The 18081-nt window shown below is 54.1% G+C and overlaps 1 protein-coding gene across 1 annotated transcript in view; it reads right to left on the bottom strand.

Annotated features, from left to right (window-relative positions):
* RASGRF1 (Ras protein specific guanine nucleotide releasing factor 1) overlaps window positions 1-18081 on the bottom strand; it is a 111255-nt gene that overhangs the window by 20108 nt on the left and 73066 nt on the right. Inside the window, exons 13-20 of the mRNA XM_075006746.1 lie at window positions 17369-17451; window positions 14963-15211; window positions 10183-10553; window positions 8036-8161; window positions 6507-6677; window positions 4895-5001; window positions 4410-4522; window positions 1767-1827 (exon numbers count right to left, since the gene is read on the bottom strand). Coding sequence (XP_074862847.1) covers window positions 1767-1827; window positions 4410-4522; window positions 4895-5001; window positions 6507-6677; window positions 8036-8161; window positions 10183-10553; window positions 14963-15211; window positions 17369-17451 — 1281 coding nt within the window. The remainder of the gene's footprint in view (window positions 1-1766; window positions 1828-4409; window positions 4523-4894; window positions 5002-6506; window positions 6678-8035; window positions 8162-10182; window positions 10554-14962; window positions 15212-17368; window positions 17452-18081) is intronic.

Consider the following 18081-nt stretch of genomic DNA (forward strand, 5'->3'; position numbering starts at 1 on the left):
AGTGGGTAGAAGGGACGGAGAGACACTGGAGAGGATCCGGAGGCGAGCGGCAGCGCTGAGCAAAGGGGCGGCATGCAGCCAGGCGAGCAAGGGCTGCAGGAACCACCCTGCTCAGGCTGGGAAAGAGGAGCTCAAAGGGCACATGATGGTGTCGTGGACACTCGGTGGCTGCTGAAAGCTGGAGAGAAGCTGCTCTCTTTGCCCCAGAGGGCAGGACACGAGGCCAGGGGTTCAAAGGACAGCAGAGCAGGATTCGATTAAACTCCCTGGGTGTCGGCGCAGCAGGACAATGGAGCAGACAGCTCAGGGAGGCTGTGGAAGCTCCTTCACTGGAGGTTGTCTAATGCAGGCTGGAGCCACTCTGGTTGGGACACCACAAATCCTGTTTCTTGGCGGCGGCTGGACCAGAGAACCTCTGGGGTCCCTTCTAAGAGCAGAGACAAAACACTCTCCAGACGGGCCTGAACCAGAGCCCTGACTTGGAACACCTTGGAGTTCTGGACAGGTGGAGGGTTCAAAATCCAGACCTGGACCTGGTCTCACAGTTCATGCTGAGCGAAAAGGAACCTTAAACCGGAACATGCCAAGTGACTGTGTGTGCACTCACACGTTTAGCATCCAGAGTGCCGTGCTGCCAACTCCAAGGAGTTCACTGGGAGTCTCCCAGGAGGGGGCTGGGGGTGACTCCCAAAATCTCAGCCCTGGGATTGGTGGTCTGCATGAGACTCCCCACATGCTTGCTTTTTTAAAAAGTAAGTGTGTGGCCCTCAGGCTTGTAGAGAAAAGCTTGAAAATGGGAAGTGAATGGCCCCAAGGGATCAGAAGCCAGGAGGCAAATCAAAAGAAGATGACAACCTTTGTTCTTTTCATAAATCTCATGATTTTTAAGCTCATCTCATAACTTTTGGGACTGGACACATGGTTTTCGAAGGTGTGGGTTGGTATTACACCAGTGTGAGGTCAGAGCCAGTGCTCAGGTATCAACACATTATACATGGCTGTGGATTTACCAGCACAGGGGAAAAGCGACCCTTTGATGTACCTGGGTTTGTTATTACTGAAATTGCTGAAATCTGTGCCCAAACTCTGCAGACATGAAGAGTTGTGTGATCCACTCCCAACGCCCCATGCTGAAAACACACATCACCTTTCAGTGTATTTTGGGGCCACTCAGTGATCAGCCATATCACACCAGGTAGAGTTACACCAATAATTCACAATGAATAATTTGTTGGGTGAAATTTCGTCTGTTTTACCTGCAAGCAGACTTAACTTTTTAAGTGCTAGGAATAGGTCTGAAATTTAGTTCACTCTCTGTTCCAGGTGGTTAGATAATTTCTGTCCTGGATCGGATGAGCACACAAGGCCTTGCACTAAGGGTACTTGTGTGTGCAAACAGAAAATTCACTGTCACAGAAGACTTTGAAATCTGCCTTCCAAGAACGTGTACTAGTGAAACATGGGAGGGCAATGCTCACAGGAAGTCAAGCCAAAGGGCGAAGTACAGGCACACAAAATATTTTAAGCAGATATTCTCTGGACATTTTGTGCACTATTTACTCAGCCGTAGTGCCTGACGGTTCACAGGGTAACAGCCGTGCAGTGTAAAAGACCCTAAAGAAGACTCTGTGATAATCACGAAGGGACAGGGCTGTGTGTTGATCGTGCTAACGCACAAGTAGGCCAGTGCCTCACAGAAGAACAAGAGTCATTCGTTCTATCAGCTTGATGGTGATTCAAAGAAGTGAGGGGAGAAAAGCACTTACCACCTGTGTGATCTCCTCCAGCGTTATCTGATTGTCTCCTGGATCTTCCTGCGTCAGAGTCCTGTGCAGTGAAAAGAAGTGTCCCTTTAGCTAAAAGAACAATAGGTTGTACACACGTCTGAGCTCCCCAGCCGTGGGTCTCCACCAGGGGGTGAGGTACCCTTATGGGTACACAGAGCTCTTTGAGGGGTGGGGGTGTGGGGGAGACGATCTGATGACGACGACTGGGGATGGACATCATCTCAGCTAGATGTTTGCTTAGTCTCACAACAGGCTACAGAAAATGCACTAACGTCATCAGTACAAACAACAATTCTGTACAGCCAATGACTTGGTTAGTTTGCTCTACAGGCGATACACCCACGTGTAAGCGCAATATTGATATGCCCAGTGCTTTCTTTGATGGCTGTATGAAATGGTGATGATGACAAGGCGGCCATTTTCCAATAACCGTGCGCCGTGGTACTGCTGGCTTTTATGTCTGACTTTGTAACCAAGTTGCTTTGAAGAGAGGTAACCGTGGGGGTACGCAAGAGCAACCAGCCTCCTGGGAGGGCTGCCGTAGTCGGAGAAGGAGGAGCGCCTCTGTGTAGAGAGTGGCACTCAGCTGGTGTTCTGATGGACTCAGCTCTCAGGAGTGTGGAAGAAGCTGTTTCGGTGGCGGCAGATTTGTCATTGTACTTATTGTAGAAAGGTGAACATGTCAAACTGCGACCTGGGATCCCTGTGAGTCCAACTCCCAGTGGGTCCCAGAGGGGCAGCTGGGTTAGTCTGTAGCTTCACAAGAACCAAGCCGTCTGTAGCGCTTCAGAGACTCTGCACCCTTTGCCCTTCCCACTGAAAAGGTGTGAGCCAGTACTGTCCTGTGGGAAGCGGCAGTGTCTCTCCTTCCCTCTGGTCTACGTGGCTCTGCCACGCAGGGGCCTACCGCTGAGCTGGGTGGGAATGCCACATGCCGGGTGGCTGTAGGATCCAGGTGATGAACACCTCCCTGAACGTGGACGATGCTGCTCAATGCCAGGCAGCAGAGCTACCTAGCAGGCAGGTCCCCGGGCTGCCCTTGTTAACCAGCCCGCCGTACGGACAGGCCAGCTCGTGCTCCATGCATGTGCCACACAGTGACCAAGGTGGAGGATGGGAGCTGTGTGATGGGCTACCAGCCTCAAGTGCCTGTGAGTCCCAGTGCACAGTGGAGCGAGGCACACAGGGCTCTTGCTTTCCAGCTCCTGGGTAATGGGAGACTGTCCCTGCGGCAGAGGTTAAACACAGGCCATGACCCCGGGCATGGAGCAGCAGCGAGACTCACCCCTCCAGCACACGTCTCGTCACTGTGAGTTAAAAACAATTGGTGTGTGTGTGTTGGAGGGGACCTGTCTGCCGAAGCGTAGCCCTTGGCATGCCAAGGAGACCCTGGCATGGCTCAAGCCTGCCTTCCGGTGCAGACGGTGCCTCCTGCACACAGCAGTACTGGAGTCTGCTGCAGTGACTGGCCAATAGGTCTGGCTGCAATGAGCCATCCCTAGGTTTTGAACCTGGGCCCATGAGCCCCCAGACAGCCTTTGCTGCCACCACCCAGCTAGTAACTAGTGGGCCAAGCAGGCAGTGGAAGCCTACTCCCACCAGACGCAGCACTCACAGCTGTTCTGAGTGGGGACTACCCAGCCCCGACTGAGCCAGCTGTAATATTAAAGCCAGAAGGAAGCACAGGAAGTTGCCTGTCCAATTGGGTGAATTCCCAGCTGGTTCCCTTGGACCCAACCAGCTCACCTGGCTCCTAAGTCCTGCTCTCCTGACCTGTGCTGGCTCCTGCCCTTCTGACTGCCTTCAGCCCTTGGCTTGACTCTGACCTGGGCCCTTCCCTTGACTCCCACTCCAGCTCTGACCCCTGGGGCTGGCCACACCAGCCCCAGTCATGACACTTCTGCTGCTGACCTTGGGAACTTCCTCCCTCCCTGGAGCTGTGCCAGCTGTCCGAGTGGGTTGCAAGTCCCACCTTGTCTGTGGCAAGAGACATGTTGGGTGGGACTGGCAGCCGTGGGGTGGGACTCTGGAAACCATGGGGCGGTGATTAATGTCTGTTCCATTTACACTGTTTCTGGGTTATCTGATTCACTGGGGGGGGACTGAAGAGTCTGTTTATTTAGTAGGCTGTTTGTGGATTCCTGAACACTCCCCAGGGCCCTGCCAGGGTTGTGCTTTTTCATTGTACTTGTAAAAAAACTAAATATACAACTTGCCTGGGCTGGGAGTATCTGGTCCTCACAGCATGTCACTGCAAAGAGACTCTGGCCCCTTTTGAGGTTTATTTCTATTTGGGGATATACCTATCTCATAGAACTGGGAGGAACCTTGAGTTCGGTCCCCTGCACCCACAGCAGGACCTATCACCATCCTTGACAGATTTTTGTTTTAAATCTATTTGCCCCAGACCAGCCCCCCTCAAGGATTGAGCTCACAGCCTTGGGTGTAGCAGGCAAATACTCTGAGCTATCCCTCCCCACATGTAAGTACATCAGGGCTTGTCATCTAATAACTGCTAAAACTGCTCTGAGAACGTATTCCTCCCCCTCCATCCTGCTGGTAGTTGCAAACGGGCAAGAGAACATTCTGACCGAACATACATTCCTACTCGTCAATCTTTACCTTATAATGTTGGCTGCTGCTTTTCTCTCCTGGGTCAGGAGCTCAGGATCATGGATGACTTCTTCCAGAAAGCTGATCACTTTGGATTTTAGCTCATCATTAGTTTCAAAGTCCTGCCAAAAGCACATATAGTTAAAGCTCTTCACTCCTTTTGTTGGGATTATGGCACTCTGGAAGCAGGGGTGTTGCCTTATTTCCCTTTAAAAGGCTCTGCGTGGTTAACGACTGAGGTACCTCTGCCTGCAAGAAGGGACAGAACATGCCATCTGCTCCTCCTAAAGAAAAGCAGCAGCTTGTCAGTTCCAAGCTGCATGTGCCTCAGAAACTCTCCACATGAGGACTTGAAAAGCGGGGTGGTACTGGACTCAGGTTATGCGTTTGCCCTAGCATCCTGGCCTGCATCTGGACAGAGCCAAGTGTGGGGCAAGCGTGTTAACAAACCCCACTGCTGCTGTTGCTCTGCACTCTCCCCCCAACGGGAGTACCTGTGAGTGTTTGGAGACCCAGTGCCGCAGAACGTTGAGAACTCTGTTGGTCGCAGCTCTTCTTATCACAAACTCTTTGTCCCCATTCCTTTGGTCTGGGGGAAAGCCTAAAAGCATTACAGAGAACTTAGCACCCGCATGTTTCTTTTAGGAATTACTTGCAAATAGTAGCAGTTTAACGGAAATAGTGTGAGATAGCCCGGCCGGTTAGTACATGAGAGAGAAGTGTGCATGCAAACACTTGGATTGTGTGCACAAATAAAACTGTGGGTGTGTCCAGTTTTGGGCTGCCCCAGTATAAAAAGGATGTGGATGTGCTGGAGCAGGTTCAGCAGAGGGCAACAAAAATAATTAAGGGGCTGGAGCACATGACCTCTGAGGATAGGCTGAGGGATTTGGGCTTATTTTGTTTGCAGAAGAGAAGACTGAGGGGCAATTTGATAGCAGCCTTCAACTTCCTGAAGGGGAGCTCTAATGAGGATGGAGAGAGGCTGTTCTCAGTGGTGTCAGATGGCAGAACAAGGAGCAATGGTCTGAAGTTACAGAGGGAAAGGTGTAGGTTGGATATTAGGAAAAACTATTTCTCCACGAGGATGGTGAAGCATTGGAATGTGTTGCCTAGAGAGGTGGTGGATTCTCCATCCCTCGAGGTTTTTAAGTCCCGACTGCACAAGGTCCTGGCTGGGATGACTTAGTCGGGGTTGATCCTGCTTGGGGCAGGGGGCTGGACCAGATGACCTCCTGAGGTCCCTTCCAGCCCAAGGACTTTGTGATTCTATGAAATGGAGGATGGGGATGAGCCACTGCATCATCTGCACAGGGCCAGCCAGTCTTGGACCCACTTCTCCTGCTGTGCCCAGCTGTGGTACAAGGGATCAGCCTGCAGGTGTGAGCTGTGGAATGCACCCCCATCCCTCCTGGGAAAAGGCTAATGAGTGGTCCTGTACCAGTTGCCCCTGCAGAACATGCTCCCTTGGTGAAGTGGCATTTAAATGGCCACAGAAAGGGAGTGGGGGGAGCTTTGCCAGGAGCCCCAGTCACAAGGGGGATTCACTGTGAGGTGTGGCTGGCCTTTCCCCTCAGCCCTGTGGCATGAGGCAGGCTGCACGTGAGCAAAGGGCTGGGAGGCTGCAGTGGGCCCAGGGATGCACTGCTAGAGGTGAGCAACAAGGGGGCTGTAAATTCGGCTCTGAGCAGGACTTGAGGAATGAGCTGAGCTGCTGCAGGGTGCAGCGATGTAGCCCAGGAGTGGGGGTCCTGTGGGAATCCAGGGGTGAGAGACTCAAAGCTACACAAGCTCAAGTTCACGCCGAGGGCCAGCCGACCACACCTGGTCCTGGGGCTCTGATACTGGTGTTGGGCAACGCTGCTGCTGGAGGATCTAAGGGGCAGGGGGCCGTCTGTGGTGCCTGGTCTGTTTTTAAGGGGTGTTCCCTACTGGAGACGATGGGCTGCTGGTGTATTGACTTGAGGAATCTGTCACCTGGCACAGCCAGGACGCACAGAAACTCTGTTACGCTCTCCAGCACTGGGGAGCCCCGATTCTCTCCCCAGAGGGACACCTGCCCCGGGCCCAAGCCACAGAGCGCTGGGCATCCCTGTGGTGCCTCACCTGTGCTTGCCAGTGACATCCTTCTGTATTTCTCCTTGGTCGGGGTGCCTTCGTTGGCACCAGCCGTCGCTATCGCAAACGCCGAGGCAGCAGACAGGGCGCTGCGGTTGGTGTCAAGCTCCCGGCAAGACGTCATCACAACTCCATTGTTATAGGAGAACAAGGAAAACTCTAGCGAGGAAGTGGAAGGACGGTGTCAGCTATTCCAGGCGCAGAAGGTAAAGACTGTCTCCCCGTGTTTCCCGGTTAATGTACCTATGGGCCCTTGGACACGCATGAGCAACACCCCTAGGATTCCTGGCCCACGTGCCCCCTCCCAGCGCAGACAGGTCCATAGAAATGATTGTAAATGGCTGTTAAGGGAGTGTGTAGGAGAAGGCGCTGGCCTCCCTCGCGTCATTAAACAGCAGCGGATGGAATGAGAGCCCTGCAGAATGGTTAACACACCGAAACCTGTTCTCTTGGCACCCCCCACAGAGCCAGGGGCCAGGACTGACCTCGCCTCAGTCGCACAAATCTCTGCACCTGGGCTGCTGGCCAAGTCTCTCCCGGGGACCCCTTGCAAAGCACAGACCTCACATATGCGACAGAAATGCTGACGGCGTTGCAGGGAATGGCTTCCCCAAGGGGCTCTGGCTAATGCAGCGTCTAAAGCACCGCACAGCTGTGGCTAATGGAACGGGAGTGTTGCCCTTTCCTGACACACAGAGGGCAGGATCTGGCTAGCTGGCCCCAGTGTCAGAAGGAGGAGTAAAGGAAGATGAGAAATCAGGGCTGAGACTGACTGTCCCAAGAGCGATGGGGAAGAGGCCAATGTTCCAGGTCAGCCTGATTGGCAGTCGGGCAGGCTAATAAGCTCTGAGGCTCCCAGCCTCCATGTGACCTGGATTTGCCTGGGTCAGCCAGAGTGGGGCCCCGAGCCAAGCTGGGGAGCAGAGCCAGGCCAGCCAGAGAGAGCCAGAGGCACAGCAAACCGGTGCTGGGAGCAGGGCTGCAGCCGCAGAGCCCGAGGGGCCAGGACAGCAGCGCAGGAGCTAGAGGCAGTGCAGTGGAGAGTGGAGCTGGGGCAGGAGCAGCCTGGAGCTAGGTGCAGTGAGCAGTGGAGAAGGAGAGGGGGGCTCTGGGTGGAGGCACAGAGAGACACCCCCAGCCAAGGGCCCTTGCAGGCTAGACTGGGGGTGGGGGGGCGCGGGACTGACGCTGGGCAGAAGGGCCCTGCTCCCCAGAGCCTGAAGGCATATGGCCACCGCCAGAGCAAGTGGCCGATTGCAGCCTCCCTGCAGCACAGCCAGGGCCTGGGCAGAGGCCTGGGACCTGGGAGGAGCAGACTGTGACCTGTTCTGACTACCCAGAAAAAGGCCCCGTCTGTCGCCCCAAGTCCGTCAGTTTAAGAGCGGTGTATTTCCACTGACTTCAGTGGCCCTCTCCCCCGATTTGCTCCCCCAGAGCTGAGAGGAGATCCGTCTCCAAAGCGTGAGTGTAGCTGTGCAGAACGCAGCAGGCGCGAGGAGCTCCTGCGCACACAACACCTGAGGAATTTTTGCATTTGACGGCTTTTGGAGTAGTTGGCGATTTCGTGGGGGAGGTCTCTGCTTCTGCTTCATCGCTCTGATTCGGATCCGTGTCCGACTCTTCCCGCACCGACACTTCGGAACCTGCAGAAAAGAAGCAGCTGGCTCAGATTGCCCACCAGTGACTGTGGGGACTGAAGCAAACCCAGGTTTGGAAGCAGGTGTGAATCAGCCGCATTTTAGTTCCTTCAAATCTCTCCCAGGGCCAAAGGAGAATCGTTACCCTGCTTTGTTCAGCACGGGACACACTGGGATCAAAAGCACCAATCTTCTGGTGCCTGAGGAACATTTTTGTTTTTCATTCGTCCTAAATTCCAAAACATTTGCACAGTTAAACTGGCCACTGTCTGATCCAGGGAACCCCCGACCCCCACCCCTTAGACAGCACAGAAAGTCCCTCAGCTCTTAAACCAACTTCAGCTGACAGCCTCCCTGGGGCTTGGGAGTTCCACGCTGAGACTCCCTCTCAGGCTCTGAAGATGTAGGCTCCAGTTAATGGGAGTGAACCTGGTAACGGAACTGCTGAGCGACACAACAGCCTAGTGCAGTTTCGCCCTTGGCGTAAGGTCAGTGCCATGGAATACACAGGTAAGAGCGTAACAGGGAATTTATCCTGGTCGTCCTTGGAAGGCTTCCTGCCACACCACTGAGTATAATGGGAAGTGGGGTTACATGCTGCACCCCCTAGTACATCCCAGGCCTTCTCATAATGTCAACCACATGGGCCTTGTTCTTCTGCCTGGCTTGGGCCGTCTGACTGTAGACATCCAGCCACTGGAGTACAGCTCATGAACCCAGATCAGGAGTGCGTTATACACTCAGATGATAACATTTGCACAGACCACACGCGTGTGTGTGTGCGCAAACGAGTGTGCCCTTGGAATAGCAGGGGCCATCACCCATTCCTGAGCAATGGAACTTTTGCTCTCGTTGAACATGTGAATGCTTTTCTTGGTAGCTTCTGGGTTACGGCTGGGAACGTCTAACAGTGAGAGTGCAGGGTGGGACCCAGCAGGGACGGAGGGTTGCATGGCAGGGCATTCACAATCCCAGGACAAAAGGGGCCCATCCGTTCATTGAGAGTAATTATAGAGTTATAGACAGTTATAGAGCTGTCAGTCTCTTTCTGAGCCATGCCCTTTCCACCACGTTTTCTAGATGACTGGGGCCAGACTCCTAGCTGGTGTCAGTGTTAGGATCACAGCACTCGCTGTGCTGGGAACCACGGATACAGTTACTCTCCACCCGGTTTGGCCTCCCCTTCCTTTCTCCCTCTGTATCTGTCTGATGTTTACAGGTTTGTATTTTGGTGTCAGCTGGGGCAGCCGGGGACCTGCCTGGCCAGAGGCCAGCAGAGTTCATCCTCCATTCGTGCTAGGTAAGAGTTGTGTTCCTTCCCACCTTGGGCTCTCTTTCTGCAGTGCCTGATCTGATCCACTGGTAATCCAGGGAGCGCCTCCGAGCATCCTGGCCCCTCCATGTCACCTGCCTCCTCCTCCTCAGCTACGGCTCTGAGCGCCAGCACCACGGCTGGGCTGCCTCGCTCCCCACAGCCCAAGAGCTAGTGTGTTTGCTCCAATCCCTCGCACGGCACCTGCAGACTCTTCCTCACCACACTGGGCTTGGCTCTACTTACCCGGAGATCGGCGCTTTGGACATCCATCTCCCATGCGGCCATTTCATGGGTCTAGTAAGGAACCGCTAAATGGGCCACTGATGATGCCCCGTACCCCATACTCCACTGGGGGGCGAGGAGTAAGGGAAGCTGATGGGACAGTTTCTCCCATCACCCTCCCACAGGGGGATACTGCAGACGTTTGATCCGAGGTACGTCAACTCCAGCTACGCTGTTCTTGTAGCTGAAGTTGCGTATCTTAGGTTGACTTTCTCCGGCCGTGTCGCCCTGGCTGTTACGTTGGCTGGACTGCTGCACAGTCCCTGCTGGCTGGGGTAAGTTCCATGGCCTCCTGTGGGTGGATTATACATTCCTACAAACGCCACCAGCACTCTTCTAGTGAGACAAACCTGGGCCCACTTCCGCCGCCTCCCTCCACTCAGCGCTCTACGGTTTGCTCTCACCAGCCTGTGAACTGCCAGTGACTTACTTGGCTTGGCCGCAGGAGTCCCCTCTTGCTTTTCGGATGTGCTTTCACCTTCATCAGGTATTTTATTGGGGTAGTTACTGGACACGTACAGTTTGTTTATATCGAGAGTGGTCTTACTGAAGGGGGACAGGGAAGAGTACATGCTTGCATAGCCGTTGGAGGAGCAACTCAGAGCAGCCAGGTCCAGAGCCTTCCCCCCTGTGATGATGGGGATGTTTAAGGACAGCTTCCGTCTTCTGCTGGGCGAGGAGGACTTGGTGATGGACAGCGGGGGAGGGGACGAGAATTTCCGATTGGCTCGCGGGGACTTGGGCGGCTCACCATAAAGCAGTTTGGTGTTCTGGCTGCTGGCAAACAAGAGCTCCAGTGACCTGGATTAAAACAGAAGTGGATTCCCATTTAAGCTGCTTCAGAGTTCTTCACGGTTGTCCCCTTTGCCCATTTGTTACACCAGCTGCATTGCATTGCATGGCCGTGGGCATCTGCTCCCTGCACCGGCAGGGCGAAGGGGAAAGCTGGGGCAAAGCCTCGCACACAGGCTCCCTGACAGGCACAGAGCGGCCCCCACCCACCCCTGCTGCTGCCCAGGGGCAGGGAGGAGGCACAGCCAGAATGCTCCTATGCTCCAGCCACGCTGGGTCCTGCAACAAAAGGGGGCTTGCGGCAGCTGAGCCTAAGTCAGAGAAGCAGAGATGTGGGGCTGCAGGGGACCTCAAGAGGCCATCCAGTGCAGCCGCTGCAATGCCACAAGACCAACGCAAAGCCCAACCATTCCTGCCAGGGGTTTGTCCAACCTGCCCCAGGGCCGGGGACTCACACTCTCCCTTGGCAGCCTGTTCCAGACCTCATGCTAACTGAAATCTCTCCTGCTGCAGAAAAAAGCCAGCGTGTCCTGCCCTGTCTTTGAAGCTCTGATGCCAGGGGCTGGCCATGTCCTGGGAGAGCACCAGGAATGGAAACAGAGAGAAAAAGATGTGCAAGAGCCCCTTCCCCACCCACAAGCCCTCCGATGCAAAGGCCTGTGCCAGCCCCACCCTGCCGGGTGCTGGAGATGGGCTTGCTAAGGGAGCAGCTGTGCATAGCAAGCGCTGCAGAATCTCAGGCCTTCCCCCAGCCCCCCCATGAGACACCTTGGACCAGCCGGTTCTGACGGACTCGGGGTGGGATGTGTCGCCATTTGTGGCAACTGCCCCCTCTCTCTCCTCCAAGGTCTGCCCAGGGCAGTGGCTCAGGGTTCTGGCACTGCAGCTGGCACTCTGCTGGGTAGGCACCGGAGTCGCTCTCCCCAGACCGAGCAGGGCACTGCTGAGCTGGAGTGTTCCTTGCCTACGCTGGTTACTCTCGGCAAGCCAGGCCATCAGCCGCGTAACGCTGCACAATTCAGCTGTGGCCTAGCGCTTTCTAAGAGAACAGGGCCTCCGCAAGGGGGAGCTGTACCGAGAAAACATTCAAAACAGTCACGGACTTGACCCTCGTGCTGCTAAGCTCACCAGAGACCTCCCTGCTCCAGCGAGGGCTCTGCGCACTGACCAGTCCTTCAGAGCCCAGGCCAGAGCTTTTCTGTGTCGCAGGCTCGTAACCGCTTTAGCCCAGAACAGGCGCCCAGTGAATCGCTGTGCCCCTTTTTTATCCTCTTTGGGACTCTGCCTGGTGATCAGAGACAAAGGCTGTCTTCAACAGCATCACACTGGTGACTCAGATTTAACTTGTAGTCCATTATAACCCCTAGATCCCTTTCTGCCATACTCCTGCCTAGACAGTCACTTCCCATTCTGCACATGTGCAACTGACTGCTCCTTCCTAAGTGGAGCACTTTGCACTTGTCTTTATTAAACTTCATCCTGTTTACCTCAGACCATTTCTCCAATTTGTCCAGATCATTTTGAATTTTGACCCTATCCTCCAAAGCAGTTGCAACCCCTCCCAGCTTGGTATCATCTGCAAACTTAATAAGTGTACTGTCTATGCCAATATCTAAATCGCTGATGAAGATATTGAACAGAACTGGTCCCAATACAGACCCCTGCGGAACCCCACTTGTTATACTGTTCCACAGGATTGAGAACCATTACGAACTACTCTCTCCGAGGACGGTCATCCAGCCAGTTTTGCACCCACCTAATAGTGGCTCCATCTAAGTTGTATTTGTCTAGTTTATTGATAAGAATATCATGTGAGACCGTATCAAATGCCTTACTAAAATCTAGGTATACCACATCCACTGCTTCTCCCTTATCCACAAGGCTCATTATCCTATCAGATTGGTTTGACATGACTTGTTCTTTGCAAATCCATGCTGGCTGTTCCTTGTCAGCTTACCACCTTCCAAGTGTTTGCAGATGATTTCCTTAATTACTTGTTTCATTATCTTTCCTGGCACAGAAATTAAACTGACCGGTCTGTAGTTCCCTGCTTTTCTGCCCATCTATAAAAAGGGGAATAAGTACTTGGTCCTGCCATGAGGGCAGGGGACTGGACTTGATGACCTCTTGAGGTCCCTTCCAGTCCTAGCATTCTATGATTCTATGATTCTGGGGGCAGCATGGCCCCGGACATGACAAGCTGCCTTCCCCTCCTCCAGTGTATTTCTTCGGAATCCTCCTCAGCTGTATTTATTGAGTGCAGTGTTTTGGGGTGCACAATGCCATGTCTCCCCCACCAGAGTCATTCCCTACATCCCCTTGCACCCTTCCTTTCTCAACCCAAGGAGCTCTGCAGAATCCATTGAGGGGTTCCCAGGAGAAGGCAGGAGAATGCCACCCCTGGCACAAGAGGGGCGTGTGACATCTGATTAAAATATGACCCTATGGATCACCAGTGCAACCACACACTGTTCTGTGTTTGCAACAAATCTTGTACAAAGTGGGATGAGCGAGGTGGCTGTGAAGAGCGTATGATTTGCTGGTTATGGTTACGCCATGGGTCTGCAAGTATCATTTTTGTGTTTGAAGTTGTGTACGGTGACTCCACACTTGTATTTCAATGGGTTTCATTCAGAGCAGCACCAGTGACACATGTGACCTGCCTGTTGCAAAAGGGCTATTCTCATTGACTGACAACGGGCCTTGGGAGGTGACAGTGCACATCTGATGTGCCTTCCTGTGAATGCTGAAACTGGTGGGCAGTGGGACCCCCCTGCAAAGATCTGAGTCACGCATGGACCAGTGACATCCACACATGACTCCACCCACTACCTGGTTGCTGTACTTTCCCACAGCAAGAACTGTGGTTCCCTCCTCATGGCAGAAGACGTAAAAGGCCCTGGAAACCCCTGTATTTTGTCCTGCTTCTGACCTCTGGAGGAACTTTGCCACCAACTGACGTTCTAAATAAAAGACTGAATGATCCATCCAAGCTATGGTAGGATTCCAGACACTTGACTTAAGCCATCAATGTATTCCAATGTAGGCTACAATCCTGAACCAAGAACTTGGCAACTGTTGGATGCTTGCTTCTAACGCTCATCTTTCCTTCTTTCTTTTATAAATAACCCTCCAGATTTTACGTACTAAAGGACTGGCAACAGCATGATGTTGGGGTAAAATCTGAGTTCCATATGGACCTGGGAATGCAGCTGGTCCTTTGGGATCGATGGAATCTTCTACGGGTTTTCACAATCACTCATCCATACAAGGAGGGCTGTGGCTGGTGGCCCAGGAGAACAGGAGTGTCTGAGGAAACTGCTTGTGTGACTCTTTATTACCCGACAGGGTGAAACAGAAGTTCTCTGTTGCCGTAGGTAGAGGAACCACAGGCTTGGGCTGTGGCAGGCTAGTTTGTAAGCAGCTTGTCCTGAATGAGCTACTTGCACTAGCGCCCCCTGAGCAGGAGCACGCCTTGTTACGGGGGTGCTCTCCGGGAGCCGGCCCTGTCACTGGCACTTTTACGCTAACAACCTTCCAGCTCCTCTGTGGACCTCTTGGCAGCAAAACTGGAGCTTGTGCAATGTCAGGACTACCAGTGGCTGGAGCCAGGCAAAATCCAGACCAGTGAGCCCCATTAGATATGCTATATTCCCGAAAGATGTGCTGCTCCACTCCTGACCCTCCCCAGGGCAGAGAGAGACAGGGACAGACGATGAAATTAAGGGAACTCCTCACTTCTCTTCATGGGCCGCAGGAGCAGATTACAGCCCAGCTGGGCCCGTTGTCATTATGGCCTGGTACACAGGCGCCAACCAAAACTCAGCCTGAGCAATGAGGTGGGAAAGCTCTGCGAGGCTGTCTCGCCATCTCCCTGGGAGATGTCACCAGCCGCCGGGCACATTACCCTGCTCCTCGAGAGAGAATTCCACAGCTCACCGCCTTTCCCCACTGCTTAGCCCCCACCTCCCCCTGCCTGGATCTGCCCTCAGATTCCTCGTTCTCACCCTTTGGACCGTTCTGACAGACTCTGCTTTCTCGGTGGTTTCTGTAGACTTATGATGCCAAATATTGCTTAGCCAAAGGTAAAAGCATCTAACTCATATGACACGGTGGGTAGCTTGGGGAAAACCAGCCATTGCAATATGAGCAGCAGAGTAACAGCAGCAATGTTAAACTGCTCAAGGAACTTCAAAGAACGCTGCAGCTAAATGAAATTCCTCAGGGGTGAGGGTCATCTGAGCATTTTACAGCAAAGGTAACTTAGCTACAAAGGAATTTATGTCCAGCAAGGCACCAAGGGAGCCATGGACAGGACCCAGGAGTCCTGAATTCCGAGTTCCTTCTCTCTCTAGCCATGAGACTGTACACCACCTCCCCCAGGCTACAGCTCATGCAAAACTGAGGCCCAGCCTTACCTGGCAGGAATCGCACTGATTGGCTTCTTGTAGATCGTGATGAGTTTGTCTAGAACGACCACGGCAGTGGTGAACACCCGGTACGAATGCAGAAACGTGTTGAGAAAGTCAATGCTGAGGAACCGCAAGTCCGTCAGCCTTTCCAAGAGCCGCTCCACACTCGCATAGCGGATTTGAAGGACCTTGCAGGAATTCATCGTTTTACTGAACCTAATGTCGACGTCGTCACAATACAAGCTGGCATCAGACCTGCAGGGGCACAAAACAGCTCTGTTCTGGCCTGGCATGACGCTGCTGTGCTGTTTAGGCCGATACATGTCACCATGATAGAACCATGTGAGGCCCCAAGCCCGACGGTTCTGATGTGCCTAGGTTAACTGAAAACGTCTCTTCTCTTGATTAACGGTCTGAACTGTGAGCCTGCTGAGGCAAATGAGAGAGTCACCACCCAGCGGGGATGGAATCACCCTGGGAGGATCACCAAGAGCAGCAGGTTGCCTGTAAAAACAGTTCTCAACTTGGAAGTTCTGGCCTGTCTGCCGTGGGAGAAAGCAGCTGAGTAGAGCCACCCACAGCAGGTGGGGCATGTTTGTGGGGATTTTGGGAAGCATGCACAGCTGCTGTGGCTTCTGCACAATCAGGCAGTGCAGGGTGCAGGACGGCCACACACCAGCTGGAGCCTGACTCAGCAAGAATTCTTCCTGGGGAGTCCCATGCAACAGGCTCAGGAAAAGGCAACCTGGGCTGCCCGTGCCATGCCCATGCTGGCTGGCTAGGAGGGAGAAAGCAGAGCCCTAGCCCTGCCCTCCCTGAGATCACACAGCTGGGCTGTGTCTACACGTGCCCCAAACTTCGAAATGGCCATGCAAATGGCCATTTCGAAGTTTACTAATGAAGCGCTGAAATGCATATTCAGCGCTTCATTAGCACGCGGGCGGCAGCCGCGCTTCGAAATTGACGCTCCTTGCCGCCGCGCGGCGCGTCCAGACGGGGCTCCTTTTCGAAAGGACGCTGCCTACTTCGAAGTCCCCTTATTCCCATGAGCTCATGGGACTTCGAAGTAGGCGGCGTCCTTTCGAAAAGGAGCCCCGTCTGGACGCGCCGCGCGGCGGCAAGGAGCGTCAATTTCGAAGCGCGGCTGCCGCCCGCGTGCTAATGAAGCGCTGAATATGCATTTCAGCGCTTCATTAGTAAACTTCGAAATGGCCATTTGCATGGCCATTTCGAAGTTTGGGGCACGTGTAGACACAGCCCTGGGGAGTCACTGCAAGGGTGGGCTGGGCTCAGCCACATCTGTACTGCAGCAAAGGGCCAGCCAGGAGGCCCAGCACTGCTTTGTGGTCAGGGTGACTGGAATGAAATGGGTTCATGGGTGGAAGCTTCCTGGCATCGGGGCAGGGGACCCCTTTGCACCAGGGGTGTGCTGAGAGCTCAGGAACAAAACTGTCACCTGGATACCACTTCAAGCCAGGGGTAGGCAGCACTTCCAGCAGCCTGCTGCCAGCTCTGGCGCCTGGCTTTGCTAAGAGCTTGCACTGACGGCCTGGAGGACAGTGGCAATGGCCAGGAAAACACGGTGGGTGTCTACTGGAGGGTGTGCTGTCATAGATTCCTATCAGCTTATCCCGGTTGCTATTGTGCTGCCAGGAGCCAGGGCGGGGGCCTCTGGTGCTTTCCTGTCTTTCACCCCTCCACACCCATTTCAGCCGCGTGTCAGAAAACTTTACATCAGTCACAGTTATTTCTAAACCCCGTGGTCCAGAAGGGAACGGTGCCAGTGGAAAGGCCTCCGAGCAGCAGGGAAGGAGAGCAGGAGGAATGGCAGCGTGCTAGCAGTGGGCTTCATCGCCAGAGGCAGCTGCCATTGCAGTCCCTCTTGGTAGCTTTTCCTTCCAACCTTTTCTTTTCTCTTCTGCATTTGTCCTTGTGAAGCTCTCCCCTACCCACACAGCTCCTTCCGTCACAGAGCCCTGAGCTCAGGTCCTCTCCCACAACACCCCCGACAAAGCCCTGCTACCAGGCTGTGATAATCGCTATGCTCAACACAGCACGCCGCAGCTCCTGGACACAGAGGAAACCCTCGTGGCCCCAAACAAACAGCCCAGGCTTTGCTGTGTAATCTCTCCTCGCACTCGCGCATCACTAACTGCCACCGTATTCTGGTGGGGATCACTGACTACTGGTGCGCTGCAAGTAGGATTACATACGAGGCTTTAGTCTTGCACAGATGAGGCAGGCAGAGCTCCCACTGCCTTCCCAGGGGAGCGACATCAGTGATTTGAATGCTGTTCGCTTGCGGCGTGCAGAGGGTGTTCTGCTGGTCTGGGGCAGAGTTAAACCCAGGTTCTCTGTAGTCAAGTGCCACTTGCACTCACAGCCACACATCTCAGCGCAAAGCGCACTTACTTGATCATCTGGGGAACTGTGACTTTTGAGTTCTCCTCAAATGCATTCATCATGAGGCCGTTGCACCGAATATTGTCCACGCACTGCAACACAGATGGGGCGGGGGACGGACATTGTAAGACAATTTGTTTCAAAGTTCCCTGTGGGACGTGATGAGTTGCTGAGGTCACAGCCCAAGGGAACGGGATGTTGAACTCACCCCAACTGGCTATCCACCCACTAACTTTATCTGCCGGGGCCATTCAGTAGGAAGGTGATGCTGGAAATGCTGCTTGCTGCAGCCACGGACAGTAATAAATGCCGGGTGAGCAGTTCCCGACCGTCACTCTTCGTTCCATTGCTCGGGGAGATGGTAGGGGAGCTACGCAATCAGCTGGGCTAATGCAGCATTTGCCATCCAGTGAGGTCTCAGAGTACGCGACCCTGCTGTTACGCAGCTGACCCGATTCCTACAGCAAACCTTGGAAATGCGTGATTTCCAGTTGTGCTTAACTCACTCCCCCCAGCCCCAGCTCCGCACGGCCCCGGCTCAGGCCCTCCCCCCAGCTCTGCTCACCCCCCCCCACACCTCTGGCTCCAGCTCACTACCCCTCAGGCGTGACTCCAGCTCAACCACCCCGTCCCTGGCTCACCCTCCTGCCGGCTCACCCCGCCACCCCAGCTCTGGCTCTGGGTCACCGCTCCTCACACCTGGCCCCGGTTCAACGCCCTCC

The sequence above is a fragment of the Carettochelys insculpta genome, chromosome 12, assembly GCF_033958435.1.
Source record: "Carettochelys insculpta isolate YL-2023 chromosome 12, ASM3395843v1, whole genome shotgun sequence".
Lineage (NCBI taxonomy): Eukaryota > Metazoa > Chordata > Testudines > Carettochelyidae > Carettochelys > Carettochelys insculpta.